A 20956-nucleotide genomic window follows, 5' to 3' on the forward strand; every position below is an offset into this window, starting at 1 on the left:
TTAATTAAAAAATTAGCTTTATAATTCCTTTCTTTTATTTAATTAAATATATACTTTATGAACAAGATTACGATTGCAACATGTATATGTATGCATATATGCTATCGGAACTGTTTATTCATTTACAAATTTACATCATTAATTGTTAAAGTACACGAATTTCTTCGAGTAGAAGTTGAAAATGAGATATTTGCTTTTTCAGCGGGATACTGTGATTCGGCGCGAGGCGCAGCCGCGTCTCCATTTATCGACTGGTTATTCTCGGCACCGCTACGGGTTTTCGATCCTCACCCTGGCACGAGACCAAAACGGCACTCTAAACCTGCGCACTTGCAGCCTCGGCCAGCCTCGGCATGAGGACAGTCAATCTAACGTGCGCCCTTAGGAAACGCAAACCGCTGCGTAGATCATGAAAGGGGCGCGCGCACACCTTTACCCCCTACTATCCTGACCTGTTCTTCGCATGGGTCAACACGCGAGCCACCGAGAGGTGCGATTATATCGCAAATGCACCTGCTCTTTCTCCCTTTCCCTCCGTTTCTTCTCTCTTTCGTGTCGTTATTCGGGATGTGGAAGTCTATGATTAATCGTACGAGCCCGAAACGTCGCTCCTCCACGAAGTGCGAAGAAATATGAAATTTGGAGAACGTTCGCTCTCAGATTCGTTCCGGAGGTTCCTCGATCGGATGGAAATATGACGTTCCTTCCCCGGATTATGCTCCGAGGAGGGTGTTCCGCGTTGTGCGACGCACAGTGAAAGGGTTGCTGGCGCGCGACGCCTCCACGCATCCCGAGTCGGATGCTGTAAACTCGATACACCTTCGTTGTATTGTTCTCTGAGCGACAAAATTAAAATTTTTTAAAATAAGTATCGTACAAATTTACGGTGTTTATGAATACGATGAGGGACGGCTGAGGATGCATCGGTAAATCTCGTGTTAGGCAGTATGTGAATTTGGCGCAATTCAAGAACAGCTTGGCGGATCAAGGTGTCACAATTCAGGTAAGTTTTCAATCTGAATATAAAAAGCAGTGTCGTTCACGTGCAAATATTTCCTTCAATAAAAAATATTAGATTGAATAAAAATTTTCTCTGTCAATATCTTTCTTGTATTGGTAATCATGATTTACATTGAAGTATCAGTATTATTATTTTTAAGAATACTGAGAAATATTTAATAATTATTTTTAATAAGATATAAAACACACGATTCATGCGTGATTTGTTCTTTTGTCTTTGCGTTTCTACCTGACATCCGAGATTGACGTATGAGAGACAATATCTCACCGATATCCCCTTCACCACCCTCCTCCGAGCATCCGGCGATAGCGAAGAGGGATGGTTGTGAAATAGGCCATAGCAACAGATGCTGTCTCATGTGCCAATTAATCTTGGACAATGCTGTTTTTTAACTCGAGAATGTTTTTTTGTCGGTCCTTTGATAATTTTATTGAAAAAAAAAGTTCTAGAAATTGGGAGAATTCATGGATAAAAAATGGTCCGTCAGGTTTTGCGGGACGAACTTTTATATCGTAATTAGATAATTGGTCGCTGGGATCGATGTCGTGGAAACTTTACTCACGCGAGAAAAATTGCGCAAGAATATATTCAGAACACATTGAGACCTTTCTACAGTATCGTGTTCAACGAACGATATTGCGCTAAATATCGAATATATATATTATTTTAATTTTAAAAAATGTAGTTCTAGTTCTGTAAAAAAATTAAGAACTTGAATATCATTTTAATTTTCTTCTATTCGACGTTTCTTTCTCTCCCAATCAGCAATGTTTTTTTTTTAAACGTTTTTAAATATTTAAAAAGTATTGTCTACTGAAATTAGATTTTTTTACTAATTTCAAGAATAAAATTCGAATTAATTTAATCGATTAATTTAATGTTATTTTGAACTCGTGAGACTTTTTAAATCTGTCGTAAAATTTGAGTTTTATCGATTGCATTGTGTGCAATTACGATCTGTGCATGTCTTAATTATTCAGATTTATTCTATATATCAATTCTATTCGTCGCAACGTCTCTAACGTGTCAACGTTGTAAAAGCGTTGTATTTTACGTAGAGTGGATATGGTAACTATGAACTCCGAAAAGTCGGCTTGCCGCCGAAAACCACTAGAGAAAAGTAGCAGCAGTAGTAGCAGCAAGAAGGTACCCGAGCATGTCGATGATGTAGATAAAAAGAATGAGGACGGTAATGATTCTCCGGATTTGTCTCCCAATACTCCTACGTACAACGTCACTGCCTCTTGCGCCGAAGATACCCCCAATTACCTCGTCTACAAAAAGGTATTGTTACGATCGAAATTGAAAGATTTAATAATGAAATGTCGTTCGACGAAATATACCAGTCCAACTTTAGCAATTTTAAATTATTCTCAACTACTTTTTAAATAATTTTTTTTTTTTTTTTCAAATCAAATATGGATTTCAATGGATTGCAAGCGTTGTTATTCTGCATAAAACAACTATGCTACCTTTTAGATGGAGTCGATCGTGGAAAAGATGTTGGACGAATTTACCGGTGTGCCCGTAAAAACGGTCAAAACTTTAATGACGAAGACACCGTCTGTTTTTACAGGTAAAAGCAGAAAAACGTTTGTATGTTAAGCATGAGACTTCTTACTGTCAATTCAAAATAATCGTAAGGAGAACAAAAGGCTTAACAAAAAAAAATAATTTATAATTTATACTTCAGGTACAGATCTTATAGCGTGGATGATGAAGAGCATGGAAATAGATGATCAAGGTAAAAAATCTATTTTCTTGGTATTATACATTTTAATTGTTAGATCCTACATTTACGTGATTAATATAATATAATCTAGCGTATAATATGTGTGTTAATCAAGAGGCTCTTCACGTGGCTCATCTCATGGCATCCCATGGATATTTTTTTCCTATCGACGACCACTGCCTTACCGTAAAGAATGACAACACATTCTACAGGTTTCAAACACCGTATTTTTGGCCATCGAATTGTTGGGAACCTGAAAACACCGATTATGGTACAAAAGGATATTAGTATTATCGTTAGTGTAATTTAATCTATCGTTTATGTACAAATCATTTAATTAGATTGAGAACGTACGTGTTTAATAAATGTAAAAATTGTCTCTAAGTTTTTTTGGTTTGTCAGCGTTACCCAAAAATAATTGATCGAGAGGAAACTCAGTATTTTCTTATTATCGATTTTATCGAAATCTCAATTTGTATAACTTGTTATTGTTATTTTCGTAGCTGTATTATGATACGCCCGTTGGTGCGTGTTACGTTAAATGTTACAGCTGTCTATTTATGCAAAAGGACGATGCAGAATAAAACGCGATTGGAATTGGCGGATTATGAGGCGGAAAATCTGGCTAGATTACAAAAGATGTTTTCGCGAAAGTGGGAATTTATTTTTATGCAGGCAGAAGCGCAAAGTAAAGTCGACAAGAAAAGAGATAAATTAGAAAGAAAAGTCCTGGATAGTCAGGAAAGAGCCTTCTGGGATGTACATCGGCCAATGGTAATGTTTCCTGCATTAAATTAATAAACGAACGTTTTCAAACAAATTGTTCTCATTGATCAAGTATCGATTGACAACAATTTATGTTTTATTACATATTTTCAGCCCGGATGCGTAAATACTACGGAGCTGGACATTAAGAAGGCTTGTCGTAGTTACAAATCTGTCACACAACCAAGTAAGCATTTGCAACTGGGCGTCGCAGGTGGCAGAATATCGCCGTCTGCAGAATCGAGTGCGACCACATCGATAGAATTTTTGCAGAAGGAGATCGAGACTCTGAAAGACAGACTGGACAAGCCCGTCATCAAGGTCTCGAAAGTAGCCGAAGCGTATGTCAATAGAATTATTCGTTTTTAACAAAGTAAATGGATAATACGTACATCTGGGCACATTTGTATTAACGTTTGTAAAAGCCACGCTTGAGGTTTATAGAGAAAGTAAAGGTGTCCGTTTCACATTTTATTTTATTGTGCTCGATGATGTAATATTACATTTATTTAAGCTTCATTAAATGCGTATATGTTATATGCGTTTATAGGCTAATCAATACGCGATATTTTTAGTTTGATCGGATACTTTGAACAATACACGGAGTACGATCCCTTTTTCATCCAACCCGAGCTCACAAATCCATGGATATCCGATAGCCCGGAAATGTGGGAGCAGGAGAAATTAGCGTAAGTACATTATCATAATAAAGAGAAAAAAATTTTTCGCGGCATTTCCAGCAAATTTTATTTAGACGTTACGTATTATATGTGTGTGTGTGTGTGCATGCGCGCGCGTGCATATTTATATTTATAACGGATTTATGCAGGAAAGAAATTCCTACAAGAAGAGTAAAGAGGTGGGCGTTCAGTCTTCAGGAACTCCTACAAGATCCCGTTGGTAGAGAACAATTTATACGCTTTTTAGACAAAGAATTTAGCGGTGAAAATCTCAAGTACGTATAACAGATCTCACGTAAGTTTTCTTTTTTTCCTTCAGATAAACATTTCTATTTCCATTCTCGTATTTATACTTGTATACTCCTATATATATGTCTACACACATAATACGATGTTGAATTTGCATCAGGAAGACGAGATCATTTATGATATGTGCAGATTTTGGGAAACCGTTCAGGAATTGAAAACTTTACCGCAGAAAGACGTCCAGACGAAAGTCGAAGAGATATGGCGTGAATTTTTGGACACGGATGCCAGTTGTCCCATCAATGTCGATTCTCGATCTTACGGAGTTACCAAGAAAAGTCTCGAGAAGCCAGACCGATGGTGTTTCGACGTTGCTGCGGTATGAATTAAATTTATTAATTAGTTAATGAGAAATAAAATAAAATCAATTTAAAATATAAATTTTTAAAAGAATATATAATATATTATTAAACTTTTATTTATTGTTTTGTTATTGAGAAATAGAAAATTAATCGGAACAGATCGTTCAAGTTGAGTATTAAACAGGATTAGTACATTTTTCTTGAATTAATTTATATATACACGGTCATACATAATGTCTAAATAATTTTCTAGTTTTTTTTCATTTTTTAACTTTTGTTATTGTTATTATTATTTTCTAGGCGCATGTATATCATCTAATGAAAAGTGATAGTTACTCGAGATATTTACGCTCGGAGATGTATAAGGATTTTCTTAATGGATCCAAAAAAAAGGTATAACTTGTTCTTTCTACATGAGATCTTCCTTGTGAGATCATATTACGATCATGTAAGATATGTTGTTATATTATTTAAATCATACGATTAACAAAAGCTACTTTGTTTTTAACATTTCAGACTTCTGTGAAAGGTATTCGCTCTATCGTTTCCTTTACAGGACGAAGAGATACAACAACTTCGTAACCTGCCACTTTCTAACACTTGTTATAATCTTACATATTCTACTTGCTACTTGCTTTTTTTTGTTTCCATTAAAAACTGCACAAAACTGACAAGAGAAATATTTGCGTTTTAAAAGAAAATTTTTCCTATCTAGTTTCGTCTTACACATTGTCGACACATATCTGTAATTAAACATTTTATATATCGGTAATTATACACGATAACGAAACTTTCTTAAAATCTTATCGAGAAATTGTGCGCTCTTCAAATCCATTATAACAAAAGATTGATTACAAATCAATTCTTGCATTCGTCCAGTAATTCAAATTTATTATTTATGATATTTATTTGACTATAAATTCTTGTAAATTTTAAAGTGTACACTTTTTTATTTAGTTCATTTTTATTTAGTTCTGTCAAAATATTTAATGTTATAAACTCAAAAATTTTGAAAAGGATAACCTGTTATTCAGTTTTTGTTAAGACAAAATTATATATATCAAGTTTTAAAAATTTTAAACCGTAAAATATATTCGTATCGTATTTTCATTACATATTCACGTAGAGTCGCACGCTTATTTTGTTAGGAAACACATTTAATACTGCGGTATACTTTTGAATAATCTAAATAAGTAGAAACAATGCGTGTAAATAACGCGTTTTCTTAATCTGCGAAATGCATTAGGGATATGAAATTAATTATAATAGCGAACTGAGGAATTAGAGGAATGTTAGAATAATACAAATCGTATGACGTAAATTAATTGTACAAGCGATACAGGATTATGTATCTTCAACAACTGAAGCAAAAGAATTGAGCAAAAGACACGCACAGATATGTACAGAAATATATTTTGCATATAGCTTTACGTAAATAATCTCAACATTGCCCAAGTTTTAAAGATTACGAAAGATGTTATTCCATAGATTTTTCTTTTCCGTTATATTCGCATTCGACATACACAAAACTTATGTCAGAAAACTCGCAGGATTAAGTTAAAAACTTAAAGCTACAATAAAATATATCAGATGAAAAAGATATTTATTATTTATTTCATTCAAAATGCGTCTTTATCTTTTATTTTCCTGTATATTACGGCACCGACATCCTCTATGTTGTTTACAAACTCTGTTTTGAAGTTATTTTCAACTATCCCATTGTTTCAATGTAAATTAAATAAAAAGATTGAATAAAAAAAAGAGAAAGAAAAACGTTGATTCAAATACATGAAGAATATTCAGAAATATTTATTTTTCTACTGTTATGATTTTTATAATCTAACTATTGTAGTTTTATATGTATATATCATTATATATTTCTGACTATTCAACATTTAATATAATCGAATATATTCATTGCCGTTATATAATTTAATAACTAAGTGTCTCTGACTGAATGTGATTCGAACTACTAGAAACTTTCCTGATCACTTTGGCACAAAGTCGTCTAACGGAACTCTTGTAATACATATGTATATTCTTATCTACGTCATTTTCTAATGTTTTAGGTATTTTTATTCGTGAGATAAGTTTATAGAGATACTTCTCTCTCTCTCAATGATATTTTGTTACTGGCAGTAAAAATTATTTGTAAAAAATAAACTTATGTTAATAAGCTACGAATCAAGCAGTAATAAAAACTTGATGGGTGCACGTTTCAGAAAGGCTCGTAGAAACAATTAAGAAAATATTCGATAAAAATATTTTTCGGATAGTAAAAAATTTATTAGTATATATACATGTCTATTCTTCTAATGGATGTTTTTGCGAATGGATATTCCTTTCATCTTCTACAACAATTTATTACCGACGTTTCACTAAAATACAAAAATATTGTTCTGTCTCCAATGATAGCTGTTTATACAAGCCTTTGTTACATGACAATTTATGTAGCATAATCTTATGTAGCAATAATGGCACGAATCGTGAAAAATACTTATCGTGATAATAAATATCTGCTGCGGAGATAATTGTATACAATTATGTCGTGCTGAATTCGTGGATACAAAGCTCGATATGTCACATCTAATATTAAAAAAAAAAACGAGCTTTCCCAGATTTTCGTCCTATAGAGCACAAATTAAAAAAACACAAGTATCAAATATGCAACGATTCAAATGTTCGTTGTCCCACTAGTTTAAAAGTATCTAAGAGTATTGTTGAAACTCTAACAACCTATAATTGTCGCAATTTTAATACATAAAGTCTTTTATTAAACGCTCGTTTAACTCGTCGAGAAACCTTGGTCGAAGCGCCATATAGATCGCACCTACGCTAATCCTATATCGCTTCTACGTCCTTCTTTTTGTTTCTATTGATGAGCGGCACCACCGCCCAGAGAGCGGTACCTAAAATCAAGATAATTCCGAAGGCTAAGAAGATCGGCTTGTACGACAGCACGTTCTCAAAGATGACCCCGCAAACGGGTGGCCCGACGAGCTGCAACACGCCATTAACGAACAACGATATCCCGTAAGACGAGCTGAGCTTCTCCGTTCCCAACATGTCCGCGAGGATGACCGTCGTGATGCCGATATACATGCCCGACGACAGACCGAAGAGACCGCAGAAGAATGACAGCATAGTGTAACTGGTCGCCATCGGTAGCAATGCTAAAGCGATCCCGCTGGTACCAAGTCCGCATACAAAGTAGTAATACTTGGGTACAAAATCGATGTCGGATAAGGACGCGCCGCCGATCCTGCCGACCAGATCCAACGCCGAGACGATGGACAGGAGCAGAGCCGACGAGTTTTTGTCGAAGCCCTCGGCGATCGCATAAGACGGCAACAGGATCATGAAATTTGTGTTGCTAATGGCCGACGTGGTATTGGATATGAGGATCACTAAATAAATGGGATCTCTCAACACGCTCAGATCGAAGAAGGGTGCGTTCTTGGAAACGCCATCGCGCTTCTCCGACGTTGTCTTCACCGATCTCGAGCACGCGTCGTCCCGTCTGACTTCCTCGACGCGCACCTTATCATCTTCCTTTGGGTTCTCCTCCACCTTCGAAGAATCCAATTGCGACCTATCGTCCTTCTCTCTAATGGCACTATCCCGTCGCGATAAATTCTGCGTATCGCCATTCAAATCATCGCCGTCTTCCTTCGCAAGACTTGGACGAATCGTCATGCAAAACTCGTTCGCTTTCGCAGTATATTTCTCTCGTGGAGTCTCCTCCTGTATCCGCGAGTCCTTGTTCTTAACGACGTCATGTCGTAACCTCGGGATTGCGTCATTCGCCTTGTAATCCAGTTTCTTCTCTGGCTTGCAGGATACTTTCTCATTAGTTGACTCTAGCACCACGTTAGGCACAAGATCCGAGAACTTGCGTATCGGTTCGTCGTTGCCGAACTTCGCGTCCCCTCCCAGTTTTTCAGATTCCATTTTTCCGCCGACAGACTCGTCGAGAGTCAGAGCTTCGTTATCGATGCCCTCGTCCAGAGGTACGATTTTCATGTGCTGCTCGACCGGATGATAGAGGAGACCGCAGACCAGCGTGTTCAACGTGATCGCGCCCATGATGAGTACCGCTCCTCTGGAATGTGACAACAAAACCTGATTTAAGTAAGGTATGCATCCAGCTTTATTTTTAAAGGGCAAGAAAGAAATAGTTTGACAGAATTTCAAACTGTTTCGTTTGCTGTATTTTTGTTATATTTGTCGTTGAACTGATTTTTTTTTTTTGTAAATGTTTTTATACTTATTTGTTTTATACTTATTTGTTGTTTTTATGTTTTATACTTATTTGTTCGGTATTACGTATAGGGAAAGTGACTGCGGTTTTCCAACGGAATTAGTAATTAAAACATTTTATATATCATTGACATAGGTATCTGTAGTACAGTATGGATTTTCTCTCCGCTATCGAACGCAACTGGAGGAAATTAGAATTTCCGAATTGACGAGGCTTCATTTGTACGACGTCTGCGGGATCTTTCTTGAAACGAAGAAGGTTTCGGTGTAGGTTTGCGAAAGATTTTGTGTCGTGTGGCTTCCCAAGTTGCTTCGGAGTGCACTTGTACTTTCCGATCCCTCGAAAGCAGTTGGAACTATGTATTAAGTCTTTTGTAGAAGCACTCTCGGTAGAAAGATATCTTGTTCTCGAAACAGGAGCCGAGAGGAACATCTGAATAATTCACATTCAGTTTTTCTAATAATGCTTGCTCCTCGATGTTCTCTTAAATAGACATTATCAGAGATATATAATTTCTTAGTAAATTACCTGTATCCAAAGCAGTCCAAAAGGTATTGCAGAAACGGCGGTAGCACTATGGTGCCGATCGCGCTACCGGAAATGCACAGACCGTTCGCCACCCCTCGTAGCTTCACGAAGTATTGGGTAACGATGTAAACCGTAGGTGGAAATGATAATCCAGCACCAATCCCGACCATAAGACCGTAACTACGTACGAAAAAAACAAAAAAACAAATGTTATTTTCATCAAAACTTATAATACAAGTTTTTATTTTCTGCGTGTAGAAATGTTTCATTTAACATTTTATATATTGTGTGTGCGCTATATTAAGAAAAAGAGTTATTAATTAAATTTTTTAACTTGATTAAATTTCTTCAGTTCAAGTATTTTATGTATTTAAATTTAAGTACATAAATACTTGAACGGAAGAAGAATCAAGTTGAAAAATTTATTCAAGTTAACAACTTTTTTTTTCTCAATGTAAGTACTCCACATGCAGGATTTTATCGGTTTGCAGGAGTTGTGTAATATACGCGAATCAGGGAGGCCTTTCCATCTCAGGTGTTTCAACAATACCGACTTTGTTACACAATATTTTGGCAGCATTTCGTTATAGTGGTTATTAAAATCAGAACTGTTAACAGCTGCGGTTTGCCTATTCATTTGCGACGCCTCTCGAACGTCAACGGACAAAGGTAATGTACCTGACGTAAAGGTAAGTAACTGAATTGGCGAAGTAGCTTAGCATCATTCCACTGGCCGCAAAGGTACCGCCGATGAGAGTCACCGTTTTATACGAGTACTTGGTCGACAGGATACTAGACAAAGGACCTGCAAAATATTGCATTACATTTTTACAAAATATGTTCATCATATATTATTTTTATTTACTCTACAACCCGGTGAAAAATTTTTCATGTATAATTTTGTGTAGTTATATAATTATAAATCAAATATGTCCATATATATTAAAAAATATATAATAATGTATAATTATATATAATTATGCATGATTTTGATATATAATTATATGTAATAGTACATAATTATATAATGACTAATATATGAAAGTATGTGCAACCATTATACATGATTATACAGAGTGATTATTAATGAATGTTCCCACTTTTTACCATCGGAGCACGAATTTGTAATTTCTAATATAATAATATATTAGAAATACATGTCCGTCGGTAAATCATGCTCCGATGGTAAAAAGTGGGAACATTCATTAATAATCACCCTGTATATAATTGTATATAATTTCATATAAAAATCATGCATAATTATATATGTTTCAATATGAATATCTTTGATATATAGTTATGTATAATAATAACTGTATATAATAATAATAACTGTATAATAATAACTGTATAACTGTATATAATTATATATAAAAAAATTTTGCCGGGAAAGTAAATTTATGTAAGCATAATGCAGCGAAAAGTATATAACGGAAGCAAAAATCATTTGATAATATACAAAATAAATTTTTGAGTACTTATTGTTCGTATGTATTATACATATAATTAGAAAAAAAACTTATTACAAATATAGCAAATATATCTAGAATCTAGAAACAAAACGCGAACTGCATTCTCGGAAAATTTTAAGTTTTAAATTTTCTATAAAATTTTAAATAAAATATTATTGCAAGGAGCTACTTACCTAACGAGCTGTACAGGAAATAGCATAACGCCGGCATCCAAGAAGCCGCCGTGGAGGATGCCTTGAAAACGTGCAGAAACTCGACGAAAAGTACGCCGAAGGACTTGACGGTGCCGGGGATGAGGAAATTGACGAGGAGGGCGGAGAAGAGGACCACCCAGCCCCACCCGCCATCCGGCGGGATCATTTTCGTCTTCCTCGTCTTCTTCCTCGTCGACATGTTTTTTTCTACCGCGGTGCAGGTCTCGTGCGATTCTCGACTGCAAAACGTTCATAAAGGGGACGTGATCGTTATGCGTGGATTATAATAGACACTTTCTGCCTTCCGTCGCCGCGAAGGTAAGAGAAAGATTATTATCGCGCTGTTAAAGGACAGTTTAGCCTAGAGCGTCGTCCTTGGCGCGATTACGGTCTTTCATAACAGCGCGATACAGGAATCGACAGCGTTCGATGAAATCATCGACGAATCGCGAGATTGCGGATTATCCTATTGTATTTTGCACGTGGGGAGAGAACGTGTACGATCCGGCGAAACTTGGTCGTCCTCGAAAATCCCGTTCGCCGTAAGCTATTACCATCGTCCTGTGTAAAGATCTATCCCGCGTTGTTTGCGCGACGGAATATAACGTGCTTTCTTTTAATAATTGCACGCTTATTGGCCGCACGCTTTCTCAGAAGGATTTTCTTTTCGCACACTCAGCCGCGTGCGACAGCTTCGCGCTCGTTCACCTGTGCGCACGCACGGAATATATACGATTTTCTTTGGAACACGCGTTCATTGGAACCGTCACGTGTACGTGTCCCGGTTACCATTCACGATCGCGCACGCGAACGCCGGAGGGGAAAAAAAATCCCGCCTGTATGTACCAACTCGCGACGAGTTCGGAATAATTATTCTTTCCATTTGCTCCTAAACGGAATAAAAGGGAACGCAGTTGAAGAAAACAGAGTGATTAATCATTTTAATTGCGTGGGAAAGAACAGAGTACAAGGTACGTATTAATCTGCGCGTATCGGTAATCTGCATATCTACATACAAAAAGATACAGGATGAAAGTCGTTGAACAAGACTCTCGTGACTCTCTGCTGGTCGTATCCTTCCACTTTGGCGGATAGCACGCGTCAGGTATCACGAGATCTCGGAATTAAGCCGAGGCTTAACCCTACGAGCGCTACGGTATATGTTATTTAATAATAAATAATATTCTTGAAATATTAATTGACATTAATGAAAAATGATCATAAATACATGTTATATTTTACGAAATGAAACGTTGCACTTCTCTCGCTCGTACCCAAAGATAAGTAAACTCATGTGCTCTAAATGTGATGTTTAAATTAACAAATGAGTGATAAAATAAATAGCAATGATTTTACATACATTTCATCATTTCGCGCTTCAATGATTCCAATTAATTAATCAATCGCGTTTTCAATTTATTAGAAATCTCGAGTAATTCAATTCATCTTTCGGGTTAAATTTTTATCGCAACTCTAACAGCACAAGATATCGTACGAATATTCTAGAATATTCTAGATATCGTACGAACATATCGTGATATTGTGCGTATATTTGTAAAATATCACAATATTCGTTCGATATCTTGTGCTAAGTTAGGAAAGTCTTACAAGTTCTCTTTTTGGAAAACTTTAAACAAATGAAAAAAAAACCACTTCCAGCTGAGATTATTAATTTATTTGCAATTGAAGAAACACCAGAGTTTCTTATTATGAATTATTGCAATAAGCGCATCTAATGCCTATCATGTTTCCGCGAAACGATACGGTGTTTAACGTGTCGATACGAAGGTGAACACGTGATAAACGATAAAAATAAAATACTTAGAGATACTCACGCTGTATACGCGTACGTGTGTGTCTCGTCTTTATCGTGTTAATTAGCATCTCGACGAACGGGCGCGTTACGTTCAATCGCACAATGTCGCACTCGAGTTTCTGACGGATACTCTGCGTGTTACGCGACTATCGCGTGGCGAGTAGTCATTAATTTGGAATTACGACTAATACGTGGCTTTTAGATTTGAACTTTTCATCGCGTTTCTGCCCCCTCTAATTTAACTGAAAATTACTGAAAACGCAGTGGAAGTTTGACAATTTAATAAATGCCTAGCCGGAGCTTCCGGCGAAAAGGATAAGGTAACAGATATTTAACGTAAACTTTGCGTAGATATATTTCCCAGGCGTTTAACGATGATTCGACAAACGTTTGTGCGCATAATGCAAAAGTAAGGATGCGTTCTACGAATTTGACGGCGCAATCCTTAACACCGGTCCGCGAAACTTTTCAAATCATTCATACACTTCAATGGAAGTATTACTTCTTCCAAGTGCCTTTTTCTTCTTCCAATAAGAAGAGAAGACAAAATTTGGCATCGTGAAACTTCGCGTAACTTGTGTGACGCTGTAACTCCGCTCTTTGAAACGTTACTAATTAAAAACGTCTATCAAGAGGGAAATATAAATTCTTCGGCTATTTTGGATTCTCTCCGGTTCTCTCAAGGTGGTGCGGATGTCGTTGATTGGCAGTCTCGAGGATCATCCGCGTTTGCGTATTTGCGTCTTCTTCGTTCCGAGGCGAGCGAGGTGTGTGCCAATAGTAGTACGGCGCAACGGTGAGAAAAGTCCCGTAATCGGCCACACGGTTACACGGTCTAACACCACGCTACCAGTGGGCACATCGCTCGTGGAGGTACCAACGCCTGGATACTATGAATGATTCCATTTACTACGGATGCGTAAAACGCTCGGACGCGCTCGCGAACGCGCGTCGATCACCGCGATCGCCTCGCCGCGCCGCGCCGCAACGCGCCAAGCCGTTCTCCAGTTTGTACGAGACGCGTGGTACCGATTGACCTCGCGAGATCTCACATTAATAACGTTTTGAAAAATGCCTCTCACGTGTTACAAAGTAATAGGTTTCGTAATACGTGCGTGTGCAATCTCTGGGGTTTTTTTTTTAATTAAAAGCAAAAAAAATTGTTTACAGATATTATATGATCATATTTCCATTGAAGCGTTTGACATTTTTATCAAAGTCAGTATTTTAGCGCTAGTGACTCGTGTCTGATGTAATCTCGTTTCGATCAAATCGTTTTCAAATGAACGATACGTCTATTTCTGCGAAACTTGCTAAACTTGTCTCAATCCTTTTTAGACTCCCGCTAAACTTTGTCGTTCATTAAACTTCCGCTGTTGTTCCGAATTTAAATTCTCCGAATCTTTCGCTGCGTTTTCGTAAGTGAGGTACAACAACCGGGGGGAAAAAAACCGCCTCATCAAACGATATAAGAGAAGTCGGAAATGTTCAAAGGAGCACGCTCTCTATTAGCGCGAGGCAAACATCGAAGAAGGACATTTCGCGAATCTTTTAAATAGACAAAAATATAGGAAAAATACAAACGTGAACATTGGCCTTCCCGGGTCAACCGGGCGGATTTGTGTTTTTAGTAATCGAAGATGAATAATTGAATAATTCTGACGAAATTACACCGAACATTTTCCAGAACATATGCTGCCAAGTGAATAAATAACCGGTTCTATTAATACGCTCTTAAGGCCGAAAGTTTGAATGTGAACGTATCATTATACTTCAAAGGTTAATGTCGCTGTTGAAGCCAAAAACCGAGTCGTTAAGAAATCTTATGGTTTTTCAATCGTTAGGTACTTACATCAATTTTACACAAGACGATTGAAATACTTTCTCACTCTTACTTTTTGTATGTAGTAAGAAAAAAATTAAAGTGAATAAAAGACATTAGTAATTTTCGATCTACTTTCGATCTCTGGCAAAATTGTTTGTACATTCTGAAAAATGTTAATTGTTTTTGTTAAATCGATTGATCAAGTATCAGGAATCAAGTATGATGTATGTACAAATTTTAAGCCGCAAAATGAGAAAAACTGTAAAATTATACCAAATATAATTATATTGTCACTCTGTCATCAAACTTATGTATTTGATAAGCGTTAATAATAGTTTTGCAATCTGTGTATATAAAAAATAAAACGTAGTGTAATATTAATATCTGTAACAAAATTACACACTTATTTTTTATGCTAGTAAAACAATCGTTTTTAAAAATATTATAAAATTATTAATAATTAATATAGAGAATTTAGCAATATCTATGCAACAAAATTAATTTATTGCGCACTCAATTTCGATGCATTTTATACTCGACTTATTTACGTTATTAAATTTTACTTTAAGAAGGATTATACATAAGTTTTCCTTGCAAATCATTATGAGAAAAATATCAATTAACGAGCAAATGATAGAGCTGTCTAGTTTGTAATAAAGCGACTGTAAAGTGTAATAAGAAATTCTCGAGATTTTATATCGTGTAATTCAACATTCATTCAGTAAAAAAGCAGCAATGGCGCTGCGGCGTAAACAGCGAAAAATCTTTATCGCATTGAATAATTTTACGTTCAAATTTTACTCGATATTTATTTGATACTGGCTTTTACGGGCCCAGCGCACGAACATCGACTTAGCCAGGTGTATAACAAGCCTTATTAATTTAAAGCGTTCTGTCGCCATAGCACGCATGAAATAGCGTGGGCAATTCTCGGCACTAACAAACGGCACGCTCGTTAACGTTCAATCGCCTTGAAGCATTACGATGAATTAATATCCGTAAACAGAATCCGAAAGGAGAAACACGTTCCGATACGAAGGTAACGGGTGGATACGTTAATACACGCACACACGACACGCGCGCGGTGAAGCTAAAGAGTCAACCGGTAATCATCCCTTATTAAAGGATTAATTACAGGTGTTTTCTTCCGCGATGCGTACGCTTCGTTATTGGTAAATAAAATGTTTAGACTTCTCTCATTATTTGAATGAAGCTGAATATAAAATATAAATAAGAAAAGAGTTGAATCACTATTATATTCTGTATACGCGTGACATATAGCTAAAACGTACGTAATGCGTGGATTCTAAATGATGCATGTTGCTTTTGGCAAAGTCGTTGTTTTTAAAAGTTGCGCACTACATACTCTTTGCTAGTGTGCGGTGTGTGTGGCTAGATTAAGCTATTAATTGTGACATCAAGCCGATCTTATTGAGCAACTCTTGTTCCTTCTCACATCTTTTTTCTAGTATTATAACATCAAAGTCTTTTGCAATTAAGTACTACTTTGCTCCACGAAGGGCAAAATTAAATTTTATTCATGTTTTTTGAGCAAAATTATTTTTTATTCATTTTGAAATAAATATTTATTAAAATTTGATTTCTTTCTGTTACCTTTCTCCATTTCAATTAAATAAAGTTTCACGTTGCAAACAACAGCGAAATTTTTTTGTACTTCCTTCTAAATAATCCTACGTAAAATGTATATCAATTTTATCTATCTTGAAAAATGTGTATTTTTGTGCACGCATCTATACATTTATTTCTAAAGTTGCACGCAGCTGAAGCAAAATATAATAGCACGCCGATGACAAACGATACATAAAGTGTAACAGATATATTTACGAACAACGAGATATGTGTTTCCGTCTAATTCTAAATCAAGCATATATAAGATTGCATGACGATTGAAACACGCGATACGCAAGGTTACCACTCTAATAGCATTGGCCAACACATCAAGCTCTTTTTTTATATTCCTTCAATAAAACTCGAATTTTTTTTCTCTGCAGTTTGAATCTAAGTTTCTAAGTCGGAAGGAATTTTATCATTTTGTGGATTTTGAAGACATGCCCGCATTTATCTTCTTACAATATTTATAAACTTCAATAATATTGTAATATTATAACACAAATGTATACTCACGTACGCTTGAATACGGGTTTAAATAAAGTCTTCAAGTGCTAGAGCTAGCATATTTAATTATTATTCATTATTATAGCAAATTAATATATTTAACACTTTGCGGTCCGTCGACAACACAGTATCGTCACGTGAATCTCAACGTTACAGTCCATCGATGGCACAATGCCGCTGTCGTGTAAGAATATTGAACTTAATTAAACACAAGATACACAAAATACTTTAACTGCTGTTTTTATATCAGCACACATTTACAGTACAATATGCGACTGACAATGAGTAGCTTTGTATTATAATCGTAGTTTGTTTCAGTCAGATGGTACAGCAGGGTGAAATATACGCAAAGTGTTAAGTATATGAGAATGGAAGAGATTTTTTTAAAAATTAAATAACGTAAATAATCGCAAATGTAAAAACATTTGTATAAAAATGAGAAATCTAGGAACACAGGAAAATAATGATAACGTCCCAAAGTAACTCTTAGATTCCTAAACTTTGACTAATAGCAAAACTTTCAAATTAATCTTAGATTCCGTGCTAATTGAAAATCGAGATTCTAACAGGGTGAAGAGAATTCAATTAAGAGTTGATTAAATGCAATAACTAACACATCCAGCGATTTAAAGAGAATATAAAGGTATCCAAGATTCTAAGATGAGTCAACTATATTGAATATCGGGGGAACGTTTGCAGAAGTTTGCAAAGTCATCGATGAGCATTATTTGGCCAACCACTTTATCCAAAAACAATAATAATTGCAGGCGCACTGACCTGGTAGACATTTCCTCTTGTTTCGACATCTCTTCTTCGTCTTCACCGCTGCTAGTAGTGGTGGTGGTGATGATGGTGGTGGTGGAGGAAGGTTGGAGGTGGCGAAGCTCAGTCACCCGCGGAGAACTATTCTCTTTCTTTCGCTCTCCTCACTCTCTCTCTCGCTCTGGCAGGAGGGCAACGGGAAGCAGGATACTCATCGGACGTTCGCTATCATCCTGTGTCTTGGACTAGACTGCACACTGGCACCGGAGAACCCGTTCCTCTCCCTCTTCTTTTTTTCTCAGCTCTTCTCGAACCGGCGCAGGAACACCCGAAGGTTGCCCTCAACTTTTATCGTACCAAAACGGTCACCGCGTCGCGCCATTATAAGACCGGTGTGCACCACGGTGTGCACGTTACGGTATGCACGTAAGGATTGTTTTCTTCGAGTTGGCTAGCTGGCTGGCTGGCTGACCGGCTCGCTGACCGACTGGTTGGCAATACCGACTTTTAACTGAGCTACCACACGGAGGTGCTCTTGGTACACCGCGGCGAGACTACAAGGTGGAGACAGGTCGAGTAGCGTGATCCAGCGCACGATCACCGAGAGGGTGGGAGATTTCTTCGCATGCACAACCACCGCTTGCTCGGCTCCCACCATCGCGGGTTACCGATGGCGCGGCGCGGCGCGGCACGACGCGATTCCCAAAGACGACTTAGGTACCGCAAACATCTTGTATACACTTTGCAAATATGATCTCGAGAATATCCATCGTGTTTACCTCTTCAAGGACTTTCAAGGATCCAAAAGGATACATTGCGACGGTTTCTCAATTGAAATCCTAACTCTACTGTGATGAGACGCGAAGAATAAGAAGAAATGATCGTATGCAGTAATCGTTATAAATGTAAAAATTAGATTACCCTAACAGCACAAGATATCGAACGAATATTGTGATATTTTACAAATGTACGCACGATGTCACGATATTGTGCGAATGTTCGTACGATATCTGGAATATTCTAGAATATTCATACGATATCTTGTGTTGTTAGGGTACATTACAATTATTACATTATTTTAATTAATAATTGATAATTGAAGGGTGAAATATTGTGAGAAAGCAAGAATTGGAAGATTTTAAGATTGCGTTTTCTATTTTGGCATAGTAGTATTGCGAAAATTTATTGTATTTACTTCTATTAACTCTCCAACACCATCGTCAATGGTATTTTGTCAAAATACCGTGTACATTAAGCTAGAAAGATACAGAATTCAGTCGCTCTTCTTTCTCCTCCAAAGGCGAATCCTGTCCTTTCTTTTAGACCTTTTTCCTCCGCTTCTGTGCATGCTCCTTCTGGTGCTTCTCCTTCTGCTTCTCCCCCCACCCCCTTGCTCGGCGGGTCTGGCTCTTGGGATCGTCATTCTGCAAGTTCGCATCATTAGTTTTTATTTTGCGACGGTACCGTGCTATTTTTATCCCGCAGTACTCCTCCTTTCTTCCTCTACATCATTATCACTATCTTCTTCTTCTTCTTCTTCTTCGTCCTTCTTCGCCCGTCCTCGAAGACTACCTGCGCGCATGTAGTTATTATTATACGGAACTTAAGTCCAAGGAACCCAAGACAGGACAGAGCGAGGACCCACTCCTTGACCGAAAAGTTCAAAGAACTTAATTCGGCAGAATTAGTTTTACGCCCACCGCTCGCAGATATTAATGTAACTGTTTTTCAAGCTATATCGATATTCATCGTTGGGATATCATTCTCTTCATTTGTTTTTAATTTACATTGGAAAGCAAACGAAAGAACGTAGTACATATATCGATTGCGAAAAATAAAAGATAAGAGAATAGTTGTTTCTCTTCCCGTTTGAGCAAATAGGAACTCTAGAGATGAAACAGCAAACGTTTAATTTTCAAGCAGCCAGCGTTTTTCCGATCTTGTACATACGTATACGATCGAATCGACGACGCCGCGACGCCGCCGCGCGGAGGGGTATTCTCGCGCTTCTCTCGCATTGCTTTTTTTTTTCTTCGACAACGCGGCATACCTTTCACTACCTTCGTAGCCTTCTACGACGGCGCGATTATTAGCATAATGTTTTCCATGTTCGTACTTGCATTGCTTTTCGCGAGCACAGATCCCCATGACGCGGCGCGGCGCCGTCGCAACCACACGACGTACTCGCGCGCGCGCGCGTTCAAGCCTAAGCAAAAGCACTAACTCGAGAACTGGTTTTCTACCTCGCGGAATACTCGAACCGGCGGCGCGGCGCGACGGACAAAGAAGGCGGCATTGATTGCCAGAGATTACGGTAAAAGTTAGCGCTGTTTGTTTCACTCCTTTCCCCCTCCCGTTTTTTTTCCTCTTCTTTTTTCTTCAAGATAAGGGAAAAATTTATCTGGACGTGTCATATCCTCCGCGACGTGAGACCGCAGCCGCATGTCAGCCGAAAAAATGCAGTATTTGCATTTTCGCCACTTCCTGTTTATGGAGAAACGGTCTAAATTGAGTACGGCTGTAAGCTCGGGTATCAAAACGGCGATCCCAAAGCGAACGATTATTTCGATCTCTCTGGCGTTAATGGATTCTACAGAAATGTATACCGTTATGACGACCTTGCTACTAATGGCGTCTTGTTGCTGAATAAGAGAATTACCGTGTCTTCATCGTGTCTTTTAAAAGAAAAGGAAAAAAAACGAATTGTGTGCACGCAGCATTAATAGCATTCTATGTCCAATAATTTTCGACGAAGTCCGAGGGAGCCTGTAAAACAATCCGTATATGTAACATGAGACGTATAGTTTTCACGATGCAAAATATGAAGAAGAGAAAAAATCCGAATCTAATCGAAAGTAAAATTGAAATTCAAAGATCTAAGATTTCAACGAAGAATTTTAATAGAATAACTTGAAAACATTTCAATATAATTTAAGCATAAAAATTATTGTAATTATTACAATATGATTTACTCATTTATTGTAATTTACGCGATATGGTATGATAAAGGAATGGCAGTATATACATATATATATATATATATATATATACATACATATATATATATATATATATATATATATATATATATATATATATATATATATATACATACATATATATATATATATATATATATATATATATATATATAGT

At 36.9% G+C, this 20956-nt stretch overlaps 2 protein-coding genes across 6 annotated transcripts; one reads left to right on the forward strand and one right to left on the reverse strand.

The window, feature by feature from the left end:
- Window positions 1–304: 304 nt before the first annotated feature.
- On the forward strand, window positions 305–6398 carry LOC105199440 (regulator of G-protein signaling 7). Of its 3 annotated transcripts, none has more exons than XM_011166570.3 (12): window positions 316–1003; window positions 2080–2305; window positions 2501–2597; window positions 2715–2765; window positions 2845–3024; window positions 3304–3527; window positions 3633–3859; window positions 4094–4207; window positions 4348–4473; window positions 4637–4823; window positions 5107–5199; window positions 5323–6398. In XM_011166570.3, the coding sequence occupies exons 2-12, from the start codon at window positions 2087–2089 to the stop codon at window positions 5386–5388; spliced, it is 1584 nt and encodes a 527-aa protein (XP_011164872.1). In that variant the 5' UTR covers window positions 316–1003; window positions 2080–2086; the 3' UTR covers window positions 5389–6398. The 3 variants fall into 3 exon arrangements, 2 of the variants coding, with proteins under 2 accessions (XP_011164872.1, XP_011164873.1); XM_011166571.3 differs by having other exon boundaries at window positions 329–1003; window positions 2869–3024; XR_005574410.1 differs by lacking the exon at window positions 5323–6398 and having other exon boundaries at window positions 305–1003; window positions 4608–4823; window positions 5107–5189.
- Window positions 6398–20696, reverse strand: LOC105199441 (monocarboxylate transporter 1). 3 transcript variants are annotated; one of them, XM_011166573.3, is made up of 5 exons: window positions 17816–20696; window positions 11241–11500; window positions 10274–10400; window positions 9596–9775; window positions 6398–8908 (listed from the first exon to the last, which is right to left on the reverse strand). In XM_011166573.3, exons 1-5 carry the CDS (start codon window positions 17842–17844, stop codon window positions 7648–7650), a joined length of 1857 nt encoding a protein of 618 aa, XP_011164875.1. In that variant the 5' UTR covers window positions 17845–20696; the 3' UTR covers window positions 6398–7647. The 3 variants fall into 3 exon arrangements, with proteins under 3 accessions (XP_011164875.1, XP_039303273.1, XP_011164877.1); XM_039447339.1 differs by lacking the exon at window positions 17816–20696 and adding an exon at window positions 13097–15229; XM_011166575.3 differs by lacking the exons at window positions 11241–11500; window positions 17816–20696 and adding an exon at window positions 9216–9499 and having other exon boundaries at window positions 10274–10334.
- Window positions 20697–20956: the final 260 nt, after the last annotated feature.

The sequence above is a fragment of the Solenopsis invicta genome, chromosome 3 (genome assembly GCF_016802725.1).
Source record: "Solenopsis invicta isolate M01_SB chromosome 3, UNIL_Sinv_3.0, whole genome shotgun sequence".
Lineage (NCBI taxonomy): Eukaryota > Metazoa > Arthropoda > Insecta > Hymenoptera > Formicidae > Solenopsis > Solenopsis invicta.

Coding starts and splice junctions, on each gene's coding strand:
- LOC105199440 (XM_011166570.3), top strand. CDS start 2,087: ATGGTAACTATGAACTCCGAAAAGTCGGCTTGCCGCCGAAAACCACTA. Junction 2,598..2,714: donor GACACCGTCTGTTTTTACAG/GTAAAAGCAGAA, acceptor TTTATACTTCAG/GTACAGATCTTATAGCGTGG. Junction 3,860..4,093: donor GTCTCGAAAGTAGCCGAAGC/GTATGTCAATAG, acceptor CGATATTTTTAG/TTTGATCGGATACTTTGAAC.
- LOC105199441 (XM_011166573.3), bottom strand. CDS start 17,844: ATGTCGAAACAAGAGGAAATGTCTACCAG. Junction 10,401..11,240: donor TTTCCTGTACAGCTCGTTAG/GTAAGTAGCTCC, acceptor AATATTTTGCAG/GTCCTTTGTCTAGTATCCTG. Junction 9,776..10,273: donor GTTACTTACCTTTACGTCAG/GTACATTACCTT, acceptor TTTCGTACGTAG/TTACGGTCTTATGGTCGGGA.